Source organism: Phoenix dactylifera, chromosome 9, assembly GCF_051530095.1.
Source record: "Phoenix dactylifera cultivar Ajwa chromosome 9, Ajwa_hap1_PhDact_Kaust_v1.1, whole genome shotgun sequence".
Taxonomy (NCBI): domain Eukaryota; kingdom Viridiplantae; phylum Streptophyta; class Magnoliopsida; order Arecales; family Arecaceae; genus Phoenix; species Phoenix dactylifera.
In genome coordinates this window covers 28,618,472-28,639,002 of record NC_143198.1, presented here as the reverse complement: position 1 = coordinate 28,639,002, position 20,531 = coordinate 28,618,472, and the positions used below count along the sequence as shown (strand labels likewise).

The 20,531-nt window shown below is 40.7% G+C and overlaps 2 protein-coding genes across 10 annotated transcripts; both read right to left on the bottom strand.

Annotated features, from left to right (window-relative positions):
• Positions 1-502: 502 nt before the first annotated feature.
• LOC103698120 (uncharacterized) lies at positions 503-5,605 on the bottom strand. Of its 9 annotated transcripts, none has more exons than XM_008794918.6 (8): positions 5,343-5,483; positions 5,078-5,184; positions 4,626-4,951; positions 3,236-3,805; positions 1,923-2,250; positions 1,696-1,773; positions 1,504-1,580; positions 503-898 (listed from the first exon to the last, which is right to left on the bottom strand). In XM_008794918.6, exons 3-8 carry the CDS (start codon positions 4,754-4,756, stop codon positions 883-885), a joined length of 1,200 nt encoding a protein of 399 aa, XP_008793140.3. In that variant the 5' UTR covers positions 4,757-4,951; positions 5,078-5,184; positions 5,343-5,483; the 3' UTR covers positions 503-882. The 9 variants fall into 9 exon arrangements, with proteins under 9 accessions (XP_008793140.3, XP_008793143.3, XP_026657300.3 ...); XM_008794921.6 differs by having other exon boundaries at positions 3,236-3,802; XM_026801499.4 differs by lacking the exon at positions 1,504-1,580.
• A 5,998-nt stretch (positions 5,606-11,603) lies between these two features.
• TAF11 (TBP-associated factor 11) lies at positions 11,604-20,152 on the bottom strand. The gene is made up of 4 exons (XM_089925546.1): positions 19,781-20,152; positions 14,944-15,031; positions 12,649-12,752; positions 11,604-12,103 (listed from the first exon to the last, which is right to left on the bottom strand). Exons 1-4 carry the CDS (start codon positions 20,053-20,055, stop codon positions 11,980-11,982), a joined length of 591 nt encoding a protein of 196 aa, XP_089781672.1. The 5' UTR covers positions 20,056-20,152; the 3' UTR covers positions 11,604-11,979.
• Between the last annotated feature and the right edge of the window lie 379 nt (positions 20,153-20,531).

The window sequence follows — 20,531 nt, the reverse complement described above, 5'->3', positions numbered from 1 at the left end:
AGTTAATTTGTTGCCGCTATTCTGGTTTAGTTTTGGGTCAGATTTTTGGATTTGCTACAGAAGAAATTGATCACAAATAAGAAATAACAGTGCCCATAAAACAACATCCCGTTCCGATGCCCAATCAAATAGCTCTCTGGCCTCTCTATCTCAACCCTGCTTTGCATATCCAGCGATTCCTCCATTTAATTTGCCTCTTCTTGCATAGCCTGCAAAAAGAGCAGATTGAGCAAACTATATCCCTTCCCTGAGGTCCAAAAGGATCCCCAGCAGTCATCAGATCTCCAGAATTTGCATGAAGTTCCAGTCCAAGCTTCAAAATCGTTCCATGCTTCATATCGCTTTCCACCATCCAAGCTTAAAGAAGATGGCATTGGAGCATGAGGGGCTACAAGAAGCGTCACCGATCGATTCGTGGTGGCCAATAAGAGGAGATCCGGTTTCGAGAATATATGCGTGGGCACCACAGCCGAGACAGGCGGAACGGCCTTAATTACCTAGATTGAAAGAAAATTTTCTCTAATTTCATTTGAAGAATTTCTTCTCATTAAAATGAGAACTGGAGACCTGTACAAGAGCTCGTCGATGGAAGGATCACACCGCTCCTCCATCCGTTTTAAAAAAAAACAAAAAAGCTTCGAGGAACAACCCAAATGATTAAAGAAAAAAAGAAAAAGAACAAAAGGGGAAGATGCCGAGGCATCTAGGAGAGGAGCACACCCAAAACAAAGCATCGGAAACGCTCCACCGTCCGATCCTCGCTTCCTCTTTTCCCCTTTTCCCCCTTGTTCTTCTCTCATCAGCCCCGGCTTCGGTCGGATTCATATTATTCTTATCATCTCCATCACTACTCCGAATCACTGTCGATGCTCTCCATTCCCTTCAACCCTCTTCGCTTCTGCACCCAAAACCAACAAAAAAAATCACCGCGACCACCCACAAGATTCCAGAATAAAATAATAAGAACAAACAAACAAATAAAACGGGAGGCATCCGAGGGGATCCCGTTTTGGTTCAAAAGGGGGAAACATCAAGGCAGGGGGGGAAGCCCCTTATTAATTGAGCCATCAATGAGGAGGACACCACCTCGCCAAACATCACGGTCCCACGTGACAGGGAAAGCCGGCCAATTATTTTTGAGTTTGGATCCTTCCCTAGTCCGCGCAAGGACTGGAGAGGGGCCCCGTTAGCCGATCACGGCTGTCCGTATTTGGCATGACGGTCGTGATCGAGCAGGCCCATCGTAATACATAATGGCGAATCATGCCGCCTCAACTCGATCCCGGACATCACACAAAACATGGACGGCCGTTATTGGCTATAACACGCCCCCTCCCAGATTACCGTCTCCTTATTTTTCTCCTTTTTTTAAAATATACTATTTATTCCCATCATTTTCTCTCTCCCTTAGCGGGTAATCTTCAGCGTCCAGGGGAAGCGAAAGATACAAGGCACGGGAAATGGCAAGTTGATCGGACGGCTGGGATAAAAGCACAAACTTACGGAGCATCCAGGAAAGGTCCAAAAGGGAACCTGAGTCCTTCGGGCAAACGGACGGTCACACCAGACGTCCATGTGTACTATTATTATTAATATAGGGAAAAAAAAGTAATGTAAAATGAAAAAAATCAAGGAGAGAAGACTCGAGGAAAGAAAAACGGGAACAAAATAAATAAATAATAGTAGTGGTAATACCTTCTTCACGCATTTCTTCTCCCTCACTTCATACCGTCCTCTGGTCAAGTCCGAAAGCCACATCCCTGGAAAACAATACTGCACCCAAGCCCAAAAATATACAAGAAATTAGAGAAGGCCGTGGAAATAAATAAAATAAGTATAAATAAACAAGAAAATGTGAAGACAAATCCGGTATAAATTCCGATACCAAAATAGACAAAAACAGATATAGAATGGATGGAGACCTGGAGGGCTTTATCGATGTTCTTGGCCCGTTTCTTGGGGCGCTGGGGGAGCTTGGTGCCCTTCATGGCCAAGAAGTCGTCCTCTTTCTCCTTCCTCGAGAGGGAGATGTAGATCCTCGGCCACTCGAAGTTCTCCAGACTCACCTTCTCCCCGGTGGCGGCCGCCGCGTTGCTACCGCCCGTCTCCTGGTCGGACGGCGCCTTCGAGTTCGCCGGATTCGCGTCCTCGGCGGTGCCGTTGGGAGCCGACTTCTGGGCCTTCTCCGGCGGGGAAGGTGGGGATCGCTTCTCGGATCTCGACAGGCCGCCCGATCGCTCATCGACGCCCCTGATCATGGCGAGAAAAAAGAGGGGAATTTTTTTTTTTTAGAAGCCTGAAAGGAAAGGTGGGAAACGGACGGGAAGAGGGGACAAAGCCCGATGGCTACTAATGTGCCTTTGATGCCACTCAAAAAATATTGATACTAGTAATATTTATAGCCCACAGTAGCCTCTCCCTGTTACAGCCTCGAACCGAGGCCGATACAAACTCAATAGCGAACAAATTAAGCTACTAAACTTTCATGAGAAAAAAAATTCAAAAATAAAAGGAAAAATTTCCGAATGAAGAAAAAGCTAGGGTTTGGTATAACGAGAAAAGTGTCCAAAGTATTTCCCTACTGTAGAGACGGAGACCTCGACGAACAAGGTAAAGATTAGTGGATGAAGCAGGAAAAAGAAAAGCATAAAGATGGACGTAGGGGCAACAAGGTATTTTTAGCTATTATGTAAGTGGGATTCAAGCTTCCGATCACATGGAACAGAGAGGGAAGGAAACGAATAATCGGATAGGCTAGGAGTTAGGATCTATAGCTACGATAACGGAGATAAAAAATTAAACAGCCTCTAAAATAACTTTTTCACTTACACCGGAGGTAAAACCCATGAAAATAAACCATATGTCCATATCCAAAAACGAAGCATGATATGAAACGCACCTACTTTTTTGCTCTCCACCTCAAATGCTCAAAAAAACACAACTAAAAAGCCAAAAATTCCTCTCTTTGTGACTACTAAGCCAGAACGAAACAATAATATGAAATGAAAATAAATATAATAAAAATATAAATCCGACAAACCGCCATCGTGCCACGACCTAGACGCCAAAAAGAGCCCATCTATCAATGAACGAGCTCTCTCCAGCCACCAAGCAGAAAAGCGGCAGCCGCTCTTTGCCCTCTAACCATAGGGTAGGGTAGGAAAAAAAATCCACAGAAAAATAGTATTGTAGCAAAAAAGAGAGAAGCGATAATAGAATGGAGATAAATTAGTACCTGCTGATCGAAGAGGCCATGGCGTCGCGGGAGGGAAAGCAGGGCCGGAGATTGGCGCCGCGGGTGTAGAACCCACAGGGCGGGGGCATCGCCGCCGACGCGGCGGCGGCAGCGAGCTTCGCCGCCCCGGCGGCCGCCGATCTCCGCTGGATCTTCATCATCTGGCGCGAGTGGGCCGAGTCGTCCCCGGCAGCCGCCCGGGTCTCCGCTCTCGACCCCCGGGATCTCTTGTTCTGGCCCCACTGGAGCAGGACATCCCCGCCCCCTCGCGACACGCCGTTGATCTCATGGTGGTGACTCGGGGCCTTCGCGGCCGCTGGAGTGGAGTCTGCGGCGGCATAGGGCGGTTGGTTCTCGGACTGGGAGGAGACGGAGGGGAAGGGGACATGGGGAAAGTGGTGGTCCTGGGGCGCGGTCGATCCCGACCCAGAACGCCTCGGAGGTTTCCCTTCGAAGGGGGAGCAGTTTGGGATCCGGCCACCGTTGTCGACTTCGTCTTCCTTGCAGGCTCTCACGCTGTTCTTCCTTCCATTGGTGACGGAGACGCAATCTGGGCTCACTCTGTATCTGCTAACAAATCGAATAGAAGAAGAGGTCATCAATGGCACCAAAACTAACAATATTTGAAGGATCTAATGCTATAGCTATCAAAAATGACCAGAAATGCAGAACGAAGAAGGATTCAGGCGAAGGGTATCAAAATTTATCTCTCAGAGAAGAGAAAAGAGTACGAAATGTTGATCCTTTCTATGCCTGAGAGCATTGAGGTCTTCCGATGAGCAAAATCCAAGCTTCTTGCTAAACGTACAGCAAGGAGAAGATTTTGCTCGATTTCTTAGGTAATTTCCGAAGAAAACATGGAAAAATAACTGGATCGATATAACTCCGGAGAACTCGATCCTGAGATTCGAATATAGACAATCAAATCGAAATCTTGTGTAGACGAAGAGCAGGCAGTGAAAAAGATGGAGACTGAACCAAAGAATTATATCTTCTGAAAACCAAAACACAGGCCTGTACGACGAGAACATAAAAAACTTCTAAAACTATAAATCTACCAGAGATCCTTTAAACACAGGAGGAAAATGAAAAGGAAACGCATGAACACCCGCAAGAATCCTAGTTCTCCACATCAAACGAAAAAAACAGAAAAAAGGGGAGAACAGGCGATACCAAAGGGAAAAAGAAAGAAGGAAAAGAACGCAGCAACGTAGAGATGGAGCCTGGCCGTCTAGCGAATTCTTAGCCTGTCCACTCCCATCGCCGGAGATCTAAAAGAATCATCACTTGGAAATGGCTTTGACGAAATTGCAAGCAAAATCAAGCCAGAAACTAAGGAGGAGAGGAATAAAACGAGAGAAAATAAGAAAAAAAAAAGCTTTAGGCATACATCCAAATATTAGCCCCTGCTTTCCTTCCACCCCGGAATTCTCCCAAATGACTCCAGAGAAACCAGATCGCATCATAGTTCGTCTTCAAGGGAAGACCGAAATCCGGCAATACTCCGCCGGAAATCCACATAGGAGGCAGAGGATAACCATCCGGCACTACTCGATCTGGAAACTATAAGTCTTTCGGAGAAAACCACCAGAAAAACGAATAACGAGAACCGATACAAAGGCACCGGGGCAGGGGAGGGGAGAGGATCCGAAACCCCCGCCGGAAATCAGATGTCTCGCCGGAACCGACAGTTGCTCTCCTTTTCCGGCCAGAAGCCTAAAATGACGAAACAACAGTCCATAAGAACAACAACTAAACAAGAAGGTAGAAACTCGAATCGCCGACTCCCGGAAAAGCCACGCCGGACTCGGCGTAAGGGAAGCAAATCGTGCCAGAACTGACCGACTTTCCGCTCCCAAAACCCCATAGACCGGATCTATAACCAGAAACCCGCCCGAATAGAAAGCAATCTCCACCCAGCGAAGCGTTCAAGGCCTCCATCGGCGCCTCTAGCATACAGCGAACAAAAGAAAGCATCGATCTCAAGCGAGGAAGACCTCATGAGAAGGAATCCAAAACCTTCGAAATTAGAACGCCATGAAAAGACACCAAAGCAGAGAGATAGATGTAGAGAAAGAGGAGGAGAGAGCGAGTGATCCGAGCAAACCTCATCATGTCCAATGCAGAGGGGATTCACCGAGCGGTCGCCGTTCAAAACTCTCTAAAAATCGCATCGCTTCCTCGAGAGAAGCGCATCGATGGCGTCCTCCAAAGAACCAGAGTTCTCTTACCTCAATCTTTCTTTCGCCCTTAGATGCGAAGCGTAAGATTCAGAGAAGCAGAAGAAAACTTGAGGAGTTACGAGAAGAATTCTAGAGAAAAAAAAGAGAGAGGGAGGGAGTCCGTTCTGTGAGGGCGGAAGGCAGCAATGAGGCGATACAGCAGAAACGGGGTTAAAATAGCGGCTTGATCGAACGGGGCCTTCCCACGATACCCCCGCTTCCTGCCTTCCAATTTCCGAAATGCCCCTCCCTCCCCCAGAGGCATTCTCGAAATTAGAAGCCAATTCTACGGGTATTTCTGAAACGAGAAAGCTCCAGTTTACGCTTCGTGCGTGAATCACTTGTCGTAACTTCTTCCCGTATAATAATCTCCATGCGATCATAAAGATCCGCCGTCCATGTTCTCCAAAACAGATATCGCCCTCGATTCCATAAGACTCTTTATGGTGACCGTCGGATAGAATATCCGCTGCCACCTGTCGCTTGATGGTTGGTTTCCAGCGATTCCCCAAGCGCTGGCCCGGCAATTCTCCAGCCGCCATTCATACCCGGTTCACGGCCGGGTGAGAGGCTGATGGCATCCATGGTTTACCATAATCATATTATTATTTAATATTATTATAACTGAATATTATTATTTAATATCATATTATCTCACTCTTATTTGCCTCTGCATAACCTTAGCTGATGCATTACAATAAGTATTATTTTACTTTGAATAGTTTCGTGGAAAAGTATTCAATTAAGTGTGACACCATAAACCATCCTGCCATATTTGTTTATTTTCTAAAGTTCTGAAAAGCATAATAATATAAAATTCCAGGTATATGGTCCTGAGAAAAAGCGCAAAAAATTGATATTTTTCCCGGGGTGTTGATGGCAGGATGGTTCGCGCGATGTAACTTAATCGTAGGGTTTCCGTCAGCGTGTCAGCTGGCTGCGTCCGGCGGTATGAGAGCGTACTGCCAAAGGACACAGCTTTGAATAATAAATTAAGGAAGAGTGACAATATCAAAGATTGACATAAAATGCATTAATAATTAACATACTACCGTATTTTCACTAATCGTCCGTTTCTATTTTGATTTCTAGAAAATTATCCATGGCTCGAATCCAGATCCTATATCTGACGGGCGCCAATCCAGATGCATCATCCTGTACGTCGGTTCTAGGGTATGGTCGGTTTCCATTTCCATCCGTCCGATCGAGATCTAGCGAATAACGTTCGTTCTTTAACTCCCTCGGCGGGTCTCCGGGTGGGGGGCGGAGTCCCGATAATTGCGGTATTAGAGAGGGAGGTTTGACTCTAACTGGGTTCCGATTATCTCGATTCTATTTTTCTTAATTTACTCTGGCGAAAAGATCTCGCCACCTAAAATAATATATCCGGAGCCAGAGATTGCAGCCCCACGATCAAGATCGTACGGCAAGGGATCGAGATAGGGACTGATATCAACCCAGCAGCGAGTCGATCAATCGGATGGACGGCTATGACGGATGTAGAACGGTGTGCCGCATTTGGATTACCTTCACCCGCGGGAAACTGTAACCCGCGCACGTTTGATTCGAGGGATCACGTAGGCAGCACGCGGTTTGGGACCCACGTGGGCCCCACCACGGACGACGGGTTAGTAGTTATTATTTGGAAATGATGCTGTAAAAAAGCCTGCATGTGATGGCTGTTAATGCGTTACATGTATCGCAAATACTTTTTTTTTTTTGTTCTCATTTCTTCTTTTCTCCAAAAATTTATTAGTTAGAAAAGGGCATGTTTTTGTCATGCTGATGGATGGGATGGGTCCCACCGAATGGATGATCCTGATTGTGTGATGGATATGGGATCCTCCTCCAATGGGGACACGGTGGAGTTGCAGCTACCATTAATTATATCTTTCTACTATAACATTAGCCTTACCCTCTCCTCCATGTATTCTTGGTGCAAAATGATATATAAGAATTAAACTTTATATGATAAAATTAACTTCTCCTTTATCAAGGTCATTTTCAACGACAGAGAAATATATGCAAAAGGAAAAGAAATATATATATATATATATATATATATAAAGAAAAATGTTTGGCAGATGTAGTGCTAAGTTTTCTAAAATTATCAATTTTATAGAAATACAACAATTTGAAAAATAAATAAAATTAGATTCTTCTAGAAAGAAAATCCTATGAGAATGGAACAACCAGTAACTCCAAATATTTGATGGGACTCAATTTGTACTTTGAACACAAAAGCTAAGGCATTTTCTTTCATTTATGTACATATGGGTTCCTTAAAATCTAGTAATATGATAAATATGGATACTTCCAATTTTGGCAATAGAGCAAATTAATACTCACAAAAAATCTTTTATGTTGCTTGCAAAAAAAAAAGTCCTATGGATAATTTTTTTCCTTTTGCCTTTTTTTTTATAAAAAGCTTTATATTTTTCACATTCAATGTTGTGGATATGATGAACATTTATGGTAAATAAGAGAGCAGAAAATTTTGACTATTGGCAAGAAAAGGGATAAGCTTGCCACATCGGGAGTAATGAAAATCTATCGGATAGGATTTAGAAGTTAAATGTTTGAAGTTAAAGATTCTTGCTATTTTAAAATTATTCAGCAGCAATTTGGCAAATTTTTTTAGTAGTTATAGAAGAAAACCATCAATCGCCGAAAAAAGCTGATGCGTACCAGCTATTTTCTTTTTTTCTTCCCCTCTCTTCTTCTTAATTGTTTAGAAAAAGACATATCTTAGAACCTAAACCATTTTGCAAAGTTGGGTAGCCTCAAGATTAGCTCGACTCCGACAGCTGGTAGCTCAAACAAAATCAATTTTATGAAACCATTATAGTTACAAGCTGAAGATATTTTTAGTGAAAATATTTTTTCCTTTTTTTTTTCCAGAAACATGAAATCTATAATGCAATTCTAATAAATAAAATTAGAAGCTATTGCAGGAAAGCAGTAGAAAATGGAGTTTGCTGGCCACCATATGCTCCCTGTAGGAGGATCCAAAGCCAGGGTATGGGACAAATAGCTTGCTGACCGGTTCACATCAAAGTCAATTTCAAGCACCTCTCGGCTCTCTACCAAAAGCTTCGAAGGTAACAAGAAAGTTTTGTCATAACCTTTGACTTCCGGGCCATGGACCTAACTGGAAAAAAAAGAAGACAGAATCCTATTTTGCACCCAATTGATTTGACCAAACCATGACATGAGAGTTGGTTTGGGTGCCTAATCTGGACCGGTCTCCACCTGCATGGACCCGTTAGCCTCATCAAAGTCTCAACCGCACCCAAGGGCCCAGGCCAAATTATAAGATGGAAATCTGGTACCAAAATCCTGGACCTTAAGTGCTCAGGCTGACTCAACTCGCTTCCATTCCCCAGTCACTGGATTTATGATCTTGCAACGGTCGAAAAGATTAGACAAAAATGAAAATCCAATGACGGACAGCACGGAGAGGAAAAATTATTTGATGGATTAAATCTATCATGAACCTAGGATGAAAATGCTATTATATATATATATATAACCGAAATTTAATTCATCTTAGATCTATGGTGGACCTCTTAATAAATTTCTGAGCATAGAGAGGGAAAGAGAAATAGAAACCAAATTCACTGCACTATTACTCTTTCTATGGCATAGGCACATCGTATCAAAGACATGGTCCAGTCTAAAAGAACAGAGTGGAGAAAATCTTGGTTCAGATGGTGCAATCATTCACACTCATGGCAAGGAGCAGGCTTCAATTGTGACGGGCATAGACTATATATAAATTCACATGAGCATTGGGTTTTTTTTAAAAAAAAGAAAAAAACCTAAAAAACACCGGAGATGAAGAAAAAATGGACTCCCACATGCAAAGATCCAATAAAAATGTATCACCCTTGTCATAGGCATGGGCCATATTACTTTAACCGAAGAACGGACTTGTGACAAAACTTTAATAAATTTGTTCCAATGTGGAAATTAGATGATCTCAGTCAAAGATTATTCGCTGCGTATTGATATATGGAAGGAGTTAAGAAGCGCAAACGAAAGGCTCCATGGTGGACATCACATATGTTACTTATGTTCAAAGATCAGCATGATAATTGCTCCAAGAGGAGTATTCGCAAGCCATCTATTACATCTTAGTGGAAGGAAAAAAAGAAGAAGAAGAAGAAAAGGATGGTGAAATTTATAGTGGCGAGGTCCAGAAATCTTATCATCCAGCTAAGCTCTAGGTTAGCAAATATGCTATTAGTCAACCTATCACAATTGATATGGACGAGTAGTTAGATCCTGAAGTGAATAAAGGTTCAGCTTGACACGATTGATATTGACAAGTGGTAACAAAATTTGAAACAATATGGCTCTCTCGCCACACACCTGTCCAAGCAAAATTTGATGGATGATGAAGAATAATATATTTTTTTGCTTCAAAATAATTAGATTTTCTACTTATCAGATTTTTTTTTTCCTACATGGATTTCATTTGAAGATGCTTTCCGCCTACAGAATCCGTGGTGGTAAGCTTACAATTCTATACTAACTTAACATTTTCCAGTGAAAAGTGTGCAAATAGTTGCTCTGATATTATTAATCTCATGTAGACTCGATAATGTTCAACGATGGAACATAGAAAACCTGGTTCAGACCACTTCATAGACCGCGGTTCATCTGAACGCCATTCAATATCATACTACTACCGACAATGGTATGCCTTGCTCTAAACAAGCAGTATGTGACAAGATGATGGCTAACAAAGTCGATGTTGCAATCATCATTAGTTTCTCATCCTTGACACAGAAATATCACTGGAATGTTAATAACCAAGCATGCCTCCCAATTGAAGTCAAGCACTTCAACGTAACTAGCTAAGATCCTCCCTGAAAGACAGCATACTAACTCCATCTGTTATCATACCAGTGACCATGATATGTCTTAGAATGGAGAACTATTTATATGTCCACAAGACTTCATAGATAAATCGAAGTACTTCAAGACACAACTAACCCAACTTCCTTTCGACATGGTTAACCCCACCTGTCCCATTATTCAACAAACAACGTCAAACATGATTAAAAGTCGAGATCCAGATTTTTTAATAACCACCTCTAAATATTAGTTTAATTGTCTAATAGTCACTTTGTCGTTTACAATATGCAGTAAGTTGGAAAGTCCCTTCTACAGCATATTTCAACAAGATGCAGAGTAAGTGAAATAGACTAATTCCGGCAAAAACTATGCCTAATATGTAAGCTATTGCTCCAAAAGTGGTTTCAAGCATGGGACCAGTAATCACTTGATTTGAAGCTCGAATGGAGGTAGTAGCACAAAGTTATGCTTAAACTAGGATGATACTTAAGCTCCCGTCATGTTCTCTTAAAACAAAATTGGGTGAGCTTAAGCAGTGTTTTCTCTATGCCAGGCTCAGCGCAGGATCAAGTCCCAAGAAAAGAAAGCATAGTCAAGCCCAACACAAGCTGAGATTCAAAAGGATCTGCGTTAAGAATCAGCCATGAAGTAGTGAAAGAGGCCTTACAGTGAGTCTAAGGCCATAATAGATGGAGAGAGAACCACTCCAAAGGCTTTGTGAATTACGTGAAGAAATGCAATCAACAGACAAATCACAATTTTTTAAAGCAATAAAGCAAGTGCAAGCACGCACTTTCTTTATGGCTGCTTGCTCTTCTTCATCATCCTCCCCCAACCCAACCCAGAGGCTTATAAATTATGTGAAATGATGCAATAGGAAGCTCAAGGTAATCGCTCAGAAGCTCTACAGATACAGCTCCTACAGTCTCAAGGTGACGAATGATTCACAAACACGAGCGTACCCATGGATAAAGCTGAAGCATTGCTGGGCACTTGGATTATATTTCATTTTATTCTAAATCGCAAATGCAAGTGGTTTGCTTTTCGAGTAGATTTCAATGGGTCATAAAGGAGTTTAATACAGATTTGTCCAAGTAATTGCACAGTTGATGACTGAAATTTAAAACAAAGTCAGTTTTGCTGACTCATGCACCTTTGCTAATTGGACTGACTTAGCTTCTCATTCAGCATTACCGAATAACTTTCTCCAAGAATGAAGGGGTAGACTCCTGATTGCAGTGAATAGGTAATGATCTACATTAGAAACCATGCACATTGCTAGCTTGCAGTCAGAGAAGATTAGTTAAGAGAAGATTTTTAGTACATAAGAGAACTGAATCACTGGCCTCTACAAGAAATCATTGCTAATGAAAACATTATGGAAGATTCATCTTAACTAGCCCACAAGCCACGAAGGATGCATCAAGATAAGCCTCACATTTCCTGAGACAACATTCAACTAATACTCGGTCTTGCATTTTACTCCAGCAGATACCTATAAGTAGAAATCATCAAAAGTGCATAAACCGTGCATTTCTACGCTAATGCCACCAAAGATGCAGCATTTGCTAAGCAGAAGCCATCATGCACAAGCAAATGTTGGCCTGGCATCACTAGACAAAAACCTACCAAATCCACCGAATAATAATCTGAACTCCTCTACCGGAAGAGCCTTGGAACCGATCGCCTCGGTATCTTCCCTTCAAGCTTCATTCTTCTATATGCTTCTCTGATGTGACAAGGCCTGATAGGCCCACTCTCTTTTCTTTCTGTCATGACTATTCTAGCTGCAATGTATCAATGGAAATTATTTTAAAACAAAAAATTATATATCAGAAAGGTAAAAATATGTGAAAAATACATAAGACGTATGACATGCAAAATTCAAATATGAAGTTTCGGAGGATCAACAATAAAAAAAAAAATTAAGTGACCTAATACAGAGTATATGCCACACTATTTTACTGTAAATAGAATTAAAAAATGGGGCTGTTAAAAAGTGATGGCATAATGGTGCAACAATGTCATCTGTTTCTTAATTATGGATATGAAATTCAAAAGAATGAAAAGATAGAATATAGCATATCAACAAAGTCAGAGTGGGTCACGAAGTGCAATTGTGTGCTAAGGTCATGGTGATTATTGTATGTCATCAAGGGCTATAAGTAGAAACCCTGCCCCATAGGATGGGCATAGAAGAAATGAGACTGTAAAGGTGGACACAATAAAAACAGGAAATTTTTATTTAGGGGATAACATATACCACTGATCGAGAAACTCAAGTAGCATTCTTGTACCCAGAGCTTAACCATTAGTAAATATTTTAACTTGCCTGTCTCCACGAGCTCTCCAACGAACATTTTTCCTATTCCTGACACCACAATTGTCATGGGTACAGAAATCTTTTGAGTTCCAGTGATGCTTGTTAATAGCTGTAATCAATCCAGAAACATTTCATCAGAAAATGAACTCATAAAGCCCTACAAGATAATTAGAGCAAACAAGTAGAACTGAGGCTTCAATGATGCCTAATAGGCCTTATCAGTTAACTATAGTCTAAATTAACCCATCGGCGATCTCATCAAACTAACGAAATGCTCCAATCGTTCTTCATATAAAAAAAAATATATAAAAAAATGGTGCAACTCTAGCTAGTGAAATCAAAATCATAAAATTTAATTATACAACCAACAAGCAGCAGAAAGCTACCCTCCCTTCTTCCTCTAGGCTCTTACTAAGTATAGTGAAATTTTGGGGGTCTCTGGTTGCACATGCTTGTACTGCAGCCAATAAGGTAGCTTTCTCCACCTGCCAGCTGGCCTTCTATATGGCAGGCCTCCTCCAGTGCCTACTGGAATAATTAAAGAACTGAAGATTTAACCTTTGGAAAGGAGCCAAAATGACTGCTGCACTTAATACTGAATAATTCACTAGTGTTGCTTAAGCGTTTAGTGATTTTATCGAGAGGGACATTATAAACATAGTTGGCTGTTACATAATATTATTTATTAACATGGCCTCATTCATATTTGGAAAAGGACCAACTGGATCAAAGTATGCCTCTTAGGCTATTCAGAAAAAGGGAGGAGGTGACCAGCGAGATGCAAAGGGCAAACAAGAGAACAATCAAAGTGGAATGGACAAAATTGTTGGAAAGGAAACCAGTAGCCAATAAGAAGTGGACATGCAAAAGAGATGATAAGTGGATATATGGATGGATGGAGACACAGTTCCTAATGTTTTTTGAGAATAATGGTTCACCACTTCAATGCTAAATCCATGTTCATGCTAGCAGCTGAGTTCAAACTAGCATGGGAATTGCAGTGATGTTGTGTGAAATTTTATTATTTGCCCAATGTTTCAATTTTTATTACTTATTCTTTATTCTGAGAATACTGATTAGTTAAAATTCAACAAACAGAACATTGACAATGAGAATCTTGAGGTGGGGTATTACTCCAATTCAGCCTATGGTTCAGATTTAGGGGCCGTTAGGTTGCCCTTAACTGGACATGTTGCAAATCAAGTTGCAGCAAAAGTGACCACAATTTCAATTGGAACTGCAGTTGCAAATCCTATCCTCTCACCCTCTCACCTGCCCAACTTAAATCGCAACTTCATATTATACAAATTAACACATCAGACATTAATTTATTATTATTATAAATACTTATTATAGTATCAAATAATTTTTATAATAATACACTTCATATAATTTTATAAAAAGGTTAATAATTGGCCTCTTGTTGGTCAAAATATCATAGAAAAACAAATAGTTCATTGTTTCCAAGGTAAGGCGATCTTACCAAGTCGTTGCAAGGTTACCATATCGCTTTCATCATCATACAACTAAACTGTTCCAAATACTTTTGCAATTGTCAATTCTCAGGAGCTGTTGCAAATACATTTGCAATTGACAATTATAGGCAACTAAAACGAAGCAGCTTTTGCAACTGCAATTCTTATGCACATAATTGGAATCCAGGCAACCAAACAGCCCCTTAGTGACATTGGATGGTAACCATAGTTCATTAACTAAGACAAGTGATTTGTGGATCCATAATTAATTATCTTGATACTTTATGGAAACCCATATATCCAATTGGTGAGCTTGTTCTAAACCAACAACCAGCCTATGAGATTCCTCAATACTCTTCTATATGACGCAACGACTTAAGCATGGCAATGCAGTGCTTTTGACCTTCCATCACCATGGAACATATATTATGCTGTTAGCTTCTGTCCAGCCACAAAACCTATGGCTTTCCTTGCCACAAGAATTTAAAGATTTTGTCAACTGCAGGGACTCCAATCTGTTGTCACAGAATAATACTTGACATGTGAAAGATGATGATATGCACTTTCTCATTTTTTCCCTTTCACAGCCCGTATCTCTATGATGCAGACATGCCCTTCCTGTATCTAATACATTCTCCAATACGGTTAACCAAGAAAAGGGTTAATATTAAACCTATATAGTAGCAGATGCATAAATAGTTCAATTTCAAACGAATCAAAAGCACATATATCACATGTATCCAATTCCACTTGATATAACAAAGCACATGTTTCAAGAAAACATAGACCTAGCTAGCAAATTGATGAGTTATATGGTAAGCATACCCTTTTCATGTTAGCTTTCTGAAAACCAGACCTCCGAAATGACTCGTAACGACTCATTTGCTCCTCCGTGAATTGGGATAGAATGGCCCTAAACAAGGAAATTGGTGTCAAGCATACTTAAAAAGGGAAAATGCATTAAAACTAATTTAACATTAATTTCTATATTTGTATAACGACTCATTTGCTCCTCCGTGAATTGGGATAGAATGGCCCTAAACAAGGAAATTGGTGTCAAGCATACTTAAAAAGGGAAAATGCATTAAAACTAATTTAACATTAATTTCTATATTTGTATGCACGCATTCATCACAATTAATAGAAAATAGCATTAAAAAATCAACTCAAGCAACAGTGCATTTTGTAACAGTGGCTAACCACCTTTTTAAGTTACCAGCCAACAGATTGCTGGACAAATATGGCCCCTTATTTTGCATGTTTAAGATATATGCCCTCTGGCCTCTACATCCCCACAAATATTAAACCACAAACGATATCACTGTTGTTGAACCCACTGTCATGCAAGATTCCAATTCATGTTAGAGCCCAACAGAAATTAACTTTAAAAATAATCTAAGAAAGGAGTGAAAACCGTTTGAGCCACCATATCGTGCAGAATTAAAAGATTCTCTACAGTGCAACATTTTTTTTGCCAAGTCATTTGACAGCATAAGTCGAAATTCATTCAAACAACATCACTTGCACTTCTTTTTTTTTTCTTGTGAATGGGCAGAATAAAACAGGCCATCTAAGGCCATACTGGATGAATCAATCCATGACAGACTGCTTCAAACAAAACCAAGAATAATCTACTTCATCTGTTCACCAATTTCATGGGTTTATCAGCTACAGGCAAGCCAAAACGCATCCAGATTCAGCAACCGTCGCTTGTATCCCTACACTTCATATTAGCCTGAAATTCGCTCCCAGCAATATAGTCATCCCTACACTATAACATCAATCCAACAAACCTCTTATCCATTCTCGTTCAATCACCGCAATGGAGCAAGTCAAAATAGAAAAAACTCACATTGGGTTTAGGGATAATCAGGTTCAAACAGATGACTTCCACATGCCAAGGTGACACTCTACAGCCAAGTTATATCCCCTCCCAGCCCCAATTTGGGTGGAATAACATAGAGAAAATATGACTCCTCGAAGCAGGCTTACCAATTGAAAAATATTATGAGTCAAAGGAGTTTAGCAGTTTTTGTTGTGATAGCATATTAGCAGCATGACGTGCAGGCTTCAATATTCATGTGCTGGCAAGCCCAACATTCTACATGAGGTTCAAATTGAAGTTTGGTCAATACTGATGGAGAGAACTTTGTAAAAGATCATTCAAGTTTTTAATTTTCTTCTATTTAAAAGGAATCATTTGTACCTTGAACAATATTAAAGAAAAAGTGAAGGGAGAATGATACACTAAAAGAAGCATGTGTAGCCAAAATTATGCAAGCTCAAATATTTAAAATCATGGCAAAAGGGTTAAGCAAATTATTGGCATATACTTTATCCAAAAAAGAGCCATATAACGGCAATTCATGTGGTTCTAGATTAATATGAAAGTGGAAAAAATGGCAATCTGCGAACTACTCGAGGAGCATATCATATTGGGATTCACCTCGAATTTTGATAATGTGAATTAATACAAAGATGACTAAAGATTCATGACGATGGCAGCGTACAACCTCCATAACTTGACCTTACAGACTACTTTTTCTTTTAATAATAATAATTGTCATACATAGACAGAAGGAACACACACAAGTATGTATGTGTGCATGTCTGCAAGCATGTATTTATATGCATATACAATTACATGTAAAACCCATGAATAATCAATACGCAAAAGTTATTATTTAGGAGTGTTGCTTAATGAAGGGAAAAATGGACTTGACTAATTTATTACATTCTAATGTCCACTTCAAAATTTACACATCAAGGGTTTAACCCAAATAGGACCCAGTCCATCCAGGCTATCCCAAATAGGACCATAGAGAGACTGGGTCATGGGATGATGGTTGGATCCTGGGTCTCTCTAGGTTAGGTCATACTGGCCTATACCAATACGTATTGGTCAGGACCATGTGGTTCAATAACCAGGTCGATTAGTACCATGGTTCAGCGTATTGACTCGTACCCTTTCTACCAGGCACACCATACCATACATGTATGATACTGACGTTTGGTACAACAAGAGCTAAACTAGCTTATACCAGATGGAACGATTGATTCTACCTAGTTTCATATTGTACTGATCAACACCAACCTAATTTAGAGCGGTACCATGATTGGGCGCGAGAAAACCTTCCAACCCTATATTGGTATGGGGGATGTACAGTAACATACCATAAGGTGATACAACAATACCAAATACTGGTCTAGTAAACCTCGACTAGCACTCATTGAAACATTCACATGTACTAGTTGAAAAGAGAAAAGCCAGGGCTTCTTTCAATGGAGCATTGCTGGATTGTTCCCAAACCAACCAAGAAAAGAGAGAATGGGTGGAGAGGAAGGAAAAGAGAGAAGAGAAATGAGAGGGAAAAGGGAGAGGAGGTGCTTAGATCAAGTCTTCCTCTCGCTCATCTCCTTTGCAAAGAATCATTATGCAAATCCAGTAAGCTCCACCCCCCCCCCCCATTTGTTATTTGGTCAAAAATCAAGAAGATATGGAAAAACCATGCCAAAATTTTCCCATTTGGCATGAAATTCCCAATTGGCCAACTCTTAGAAGAATCTAAAAAATCACTAAACGCAACCAAATAATAAAAATTTAAAAAGTGAAGTTCATATGTTTCAACAGGATGCCATCGAGATAAGGCCATCTCAGTTGCATCTCGATCTGGCCTGGTCCGATGTGGGTCCTATAATTGGTATTTAAAACATTGGACGATATAATGAACAAAAAAAAGATATAACTTGAATACCAAGACAGATTTAAAATTTATTCTAAATATCGATTTGCATCTCTATGTTAGACATATTCATGAAATCATACAAAAAAACTTTTAAGGTGAAGTGTTCTCCACTAATTTGACATGATGTTCTATTCAAGGATTCAGTAGTATGCCAATAAGTGTAAGCAGCTAAGTTATCTAGAAATTGACACTTTTAGACACTTACACACCATTCCAGTACACAGCTAGACACTCCACTTTGAGGGAAGTTACTTATATCAGGAATAAGTGTTGGCACTTGGCACTTTAAGTGTTGTCTAGAGGACTCCTAGTGTTAAGTGTTGGACACTTCGAGCTAAGTGTCTTACATTTCTTATTTGAAGTTATCACAAGTATTTATCAACTCAAGTATCTTAACACAACATAAGTAACCTTTGAGATACACAAGAAACAACTTAAACAATTTAAATACCAACTTAACCAATTATTTCTTGTACTACATGGCTTTTTTTGGGTTTGGTTTATATTCAATCTTTCAACACAAGCCCAAGAACCTATCTTCATCAAACCACCTCAAATCATCATTGCAGAGTGCCCATACCATTAAAAATGTCTCTTCTCAGTTCTTTATTCCATAGCCAGAAACAACCTGATGGAGATTTAGCATATTGGGTGACTATAATCCAGCCATGTAGAATTGTAAGCCATATTATATTGCTATGGCATCAGTTGATCATACATCGCATTTGAACTACCTCTCAACTTCATCCACCTACCTTTAAGTATATTAGTCATGTCTTTGTTTATCTCTGCATTCTTTCATATAGCAGATTTCAGATAATGAAAATACCACATGATAATAATTCTTGACAACTACATTCTGGATGCTTTGTTTACCTCCTAGGTAAGATTTTAATCAATCAATTCCAATCCCATCTTATCAATCAGCACCATATCACCAGCAAATAACAACTGAGGTTCTTCTTCATGTTACAAACAATAAGTTCATCTAGTACAAGTGTACAGAAATATAACAGAATCATGTATAAGCTAAGCTCATACATAGAAGGGAAGAATTAAGACCAGGAACAAGTACAGAACATATGATGCAACTAACAAGACTAGTGGGTCTATATCCTGACTATGGCTCATTAATTGTATCATTACCTACAGTCATAGTTTTGGTTTGAGGGTTAGTTGTGTTCAACGCCCTGTGTTCAAGGCCCTGACCTCAGGCTTGCTTGCAAGCATTGGAAGCTCTCCCTTAATCACTTATATCATAAAACTGGCCTCTAACACTGTTAATTGGCTATTTCCTTAGTTAGGATGTCTATTCAAGAACAAGGGTAGCATGCTAACTTAGTAGTACAGTTATAAAATGTGCCCTCCTCGAGCAGAGACAACTAATTAACCTGAAACACCCAAACCAGAGCCTCCATGACTTGCAGTGGCAAATGAGTCCCTCGGAGTCAAAGCTATTATTGTCATATACAGTTAATTCATTTTACTAAGAGACATGAATCTTTCCCCCATCATTTGAAAATTTGACAAGTTTTTAGAGAAAATCGCAAAGTAACCATTCCTTCCACAGTTCTTCATAATATTCCTTGAACAATGACTATAAAATTTTCAAGTAATGCATTCTAACTCTTACACGAGCACTTAGACAACCAACCCCGAATTCCTTCTTCATTTGCTAACTAATGATTTTTAAGTAAAGATCCAGCCATAACAGACCCTGCAGGTCCTTAAAGGAAAAAAATGAAAAGTTACAGAATGTGCGATCCTGCATGTAATTGGAACACTAATTTGATGAAAAATAGAAAGAAATCGATGAATACCGAGCTAATATCATTCAAAGGGAGCATCAAAACAGTAGAAAAGAAAGGTTCTTTGAGTATGGAGCGATTCTTGGAGAGTGTGAGCGCGGAACTCACTGCATCTTGGCCAGCTTGTCGGGGTCGCCGCCGGAGGGAATCTTGCTGAGCTCCTCCATGTTCTCCTCCTCCTCCTCCTCATCTTCCTCCTTCGCCCTCCCCCCGCCGGCAGCGGCGGACAAGGGTGCCGAGGCAGCGGGCTGCGACCGCGCTTCGACCTCCTCCTCGTCGCCGTCGGCCGCAGCCGATGGGCCGCCGGCTTCCTCCTCCGGCGGGATCGGCGATTCCGGAGGAGATTCTTGCTCCTCGACGGCGGCCTCGAAGGGATCCTTCATTTCTCGCCCCGAACCGAAACCCTTGGGCTCTCTCGGTTTTTCTCTCTTTTCCCTCCCTTGTTCTCTCCTGGGGTTGGGAGAACTGGAGAAGCCCCCCTATAAAACGGTTATAGGGATCGCCGGCTCGGCGTATCGGGCGGTTTGCACTAATCTCTTAGCAACCGATTTAAGCGGTGGAGACGATCTCCACATGAAGTCGGCGTCCGTGACCTAACGTGAAATTATAGTCGTCATAAGCATTTATACATAAAGCATGAAGTCGGCAGCCGCGCGTTGAAGTCGGCGCCAGTCTGCCTGGTTGGTTTATTTTTAATTTTATTATACCGGGCCAAGGTTTGCCTTTGTAACTTCATTTTTTTCACTAAATCAATTTGTAAGCTAGTAGTGATCTATGAAACCACAGGAAAGCCTCCATGGTCAGACCTAGTGGATTGTTGGATGTATTTCGTACGATCTCATTATTTGTGTCAAAAAGT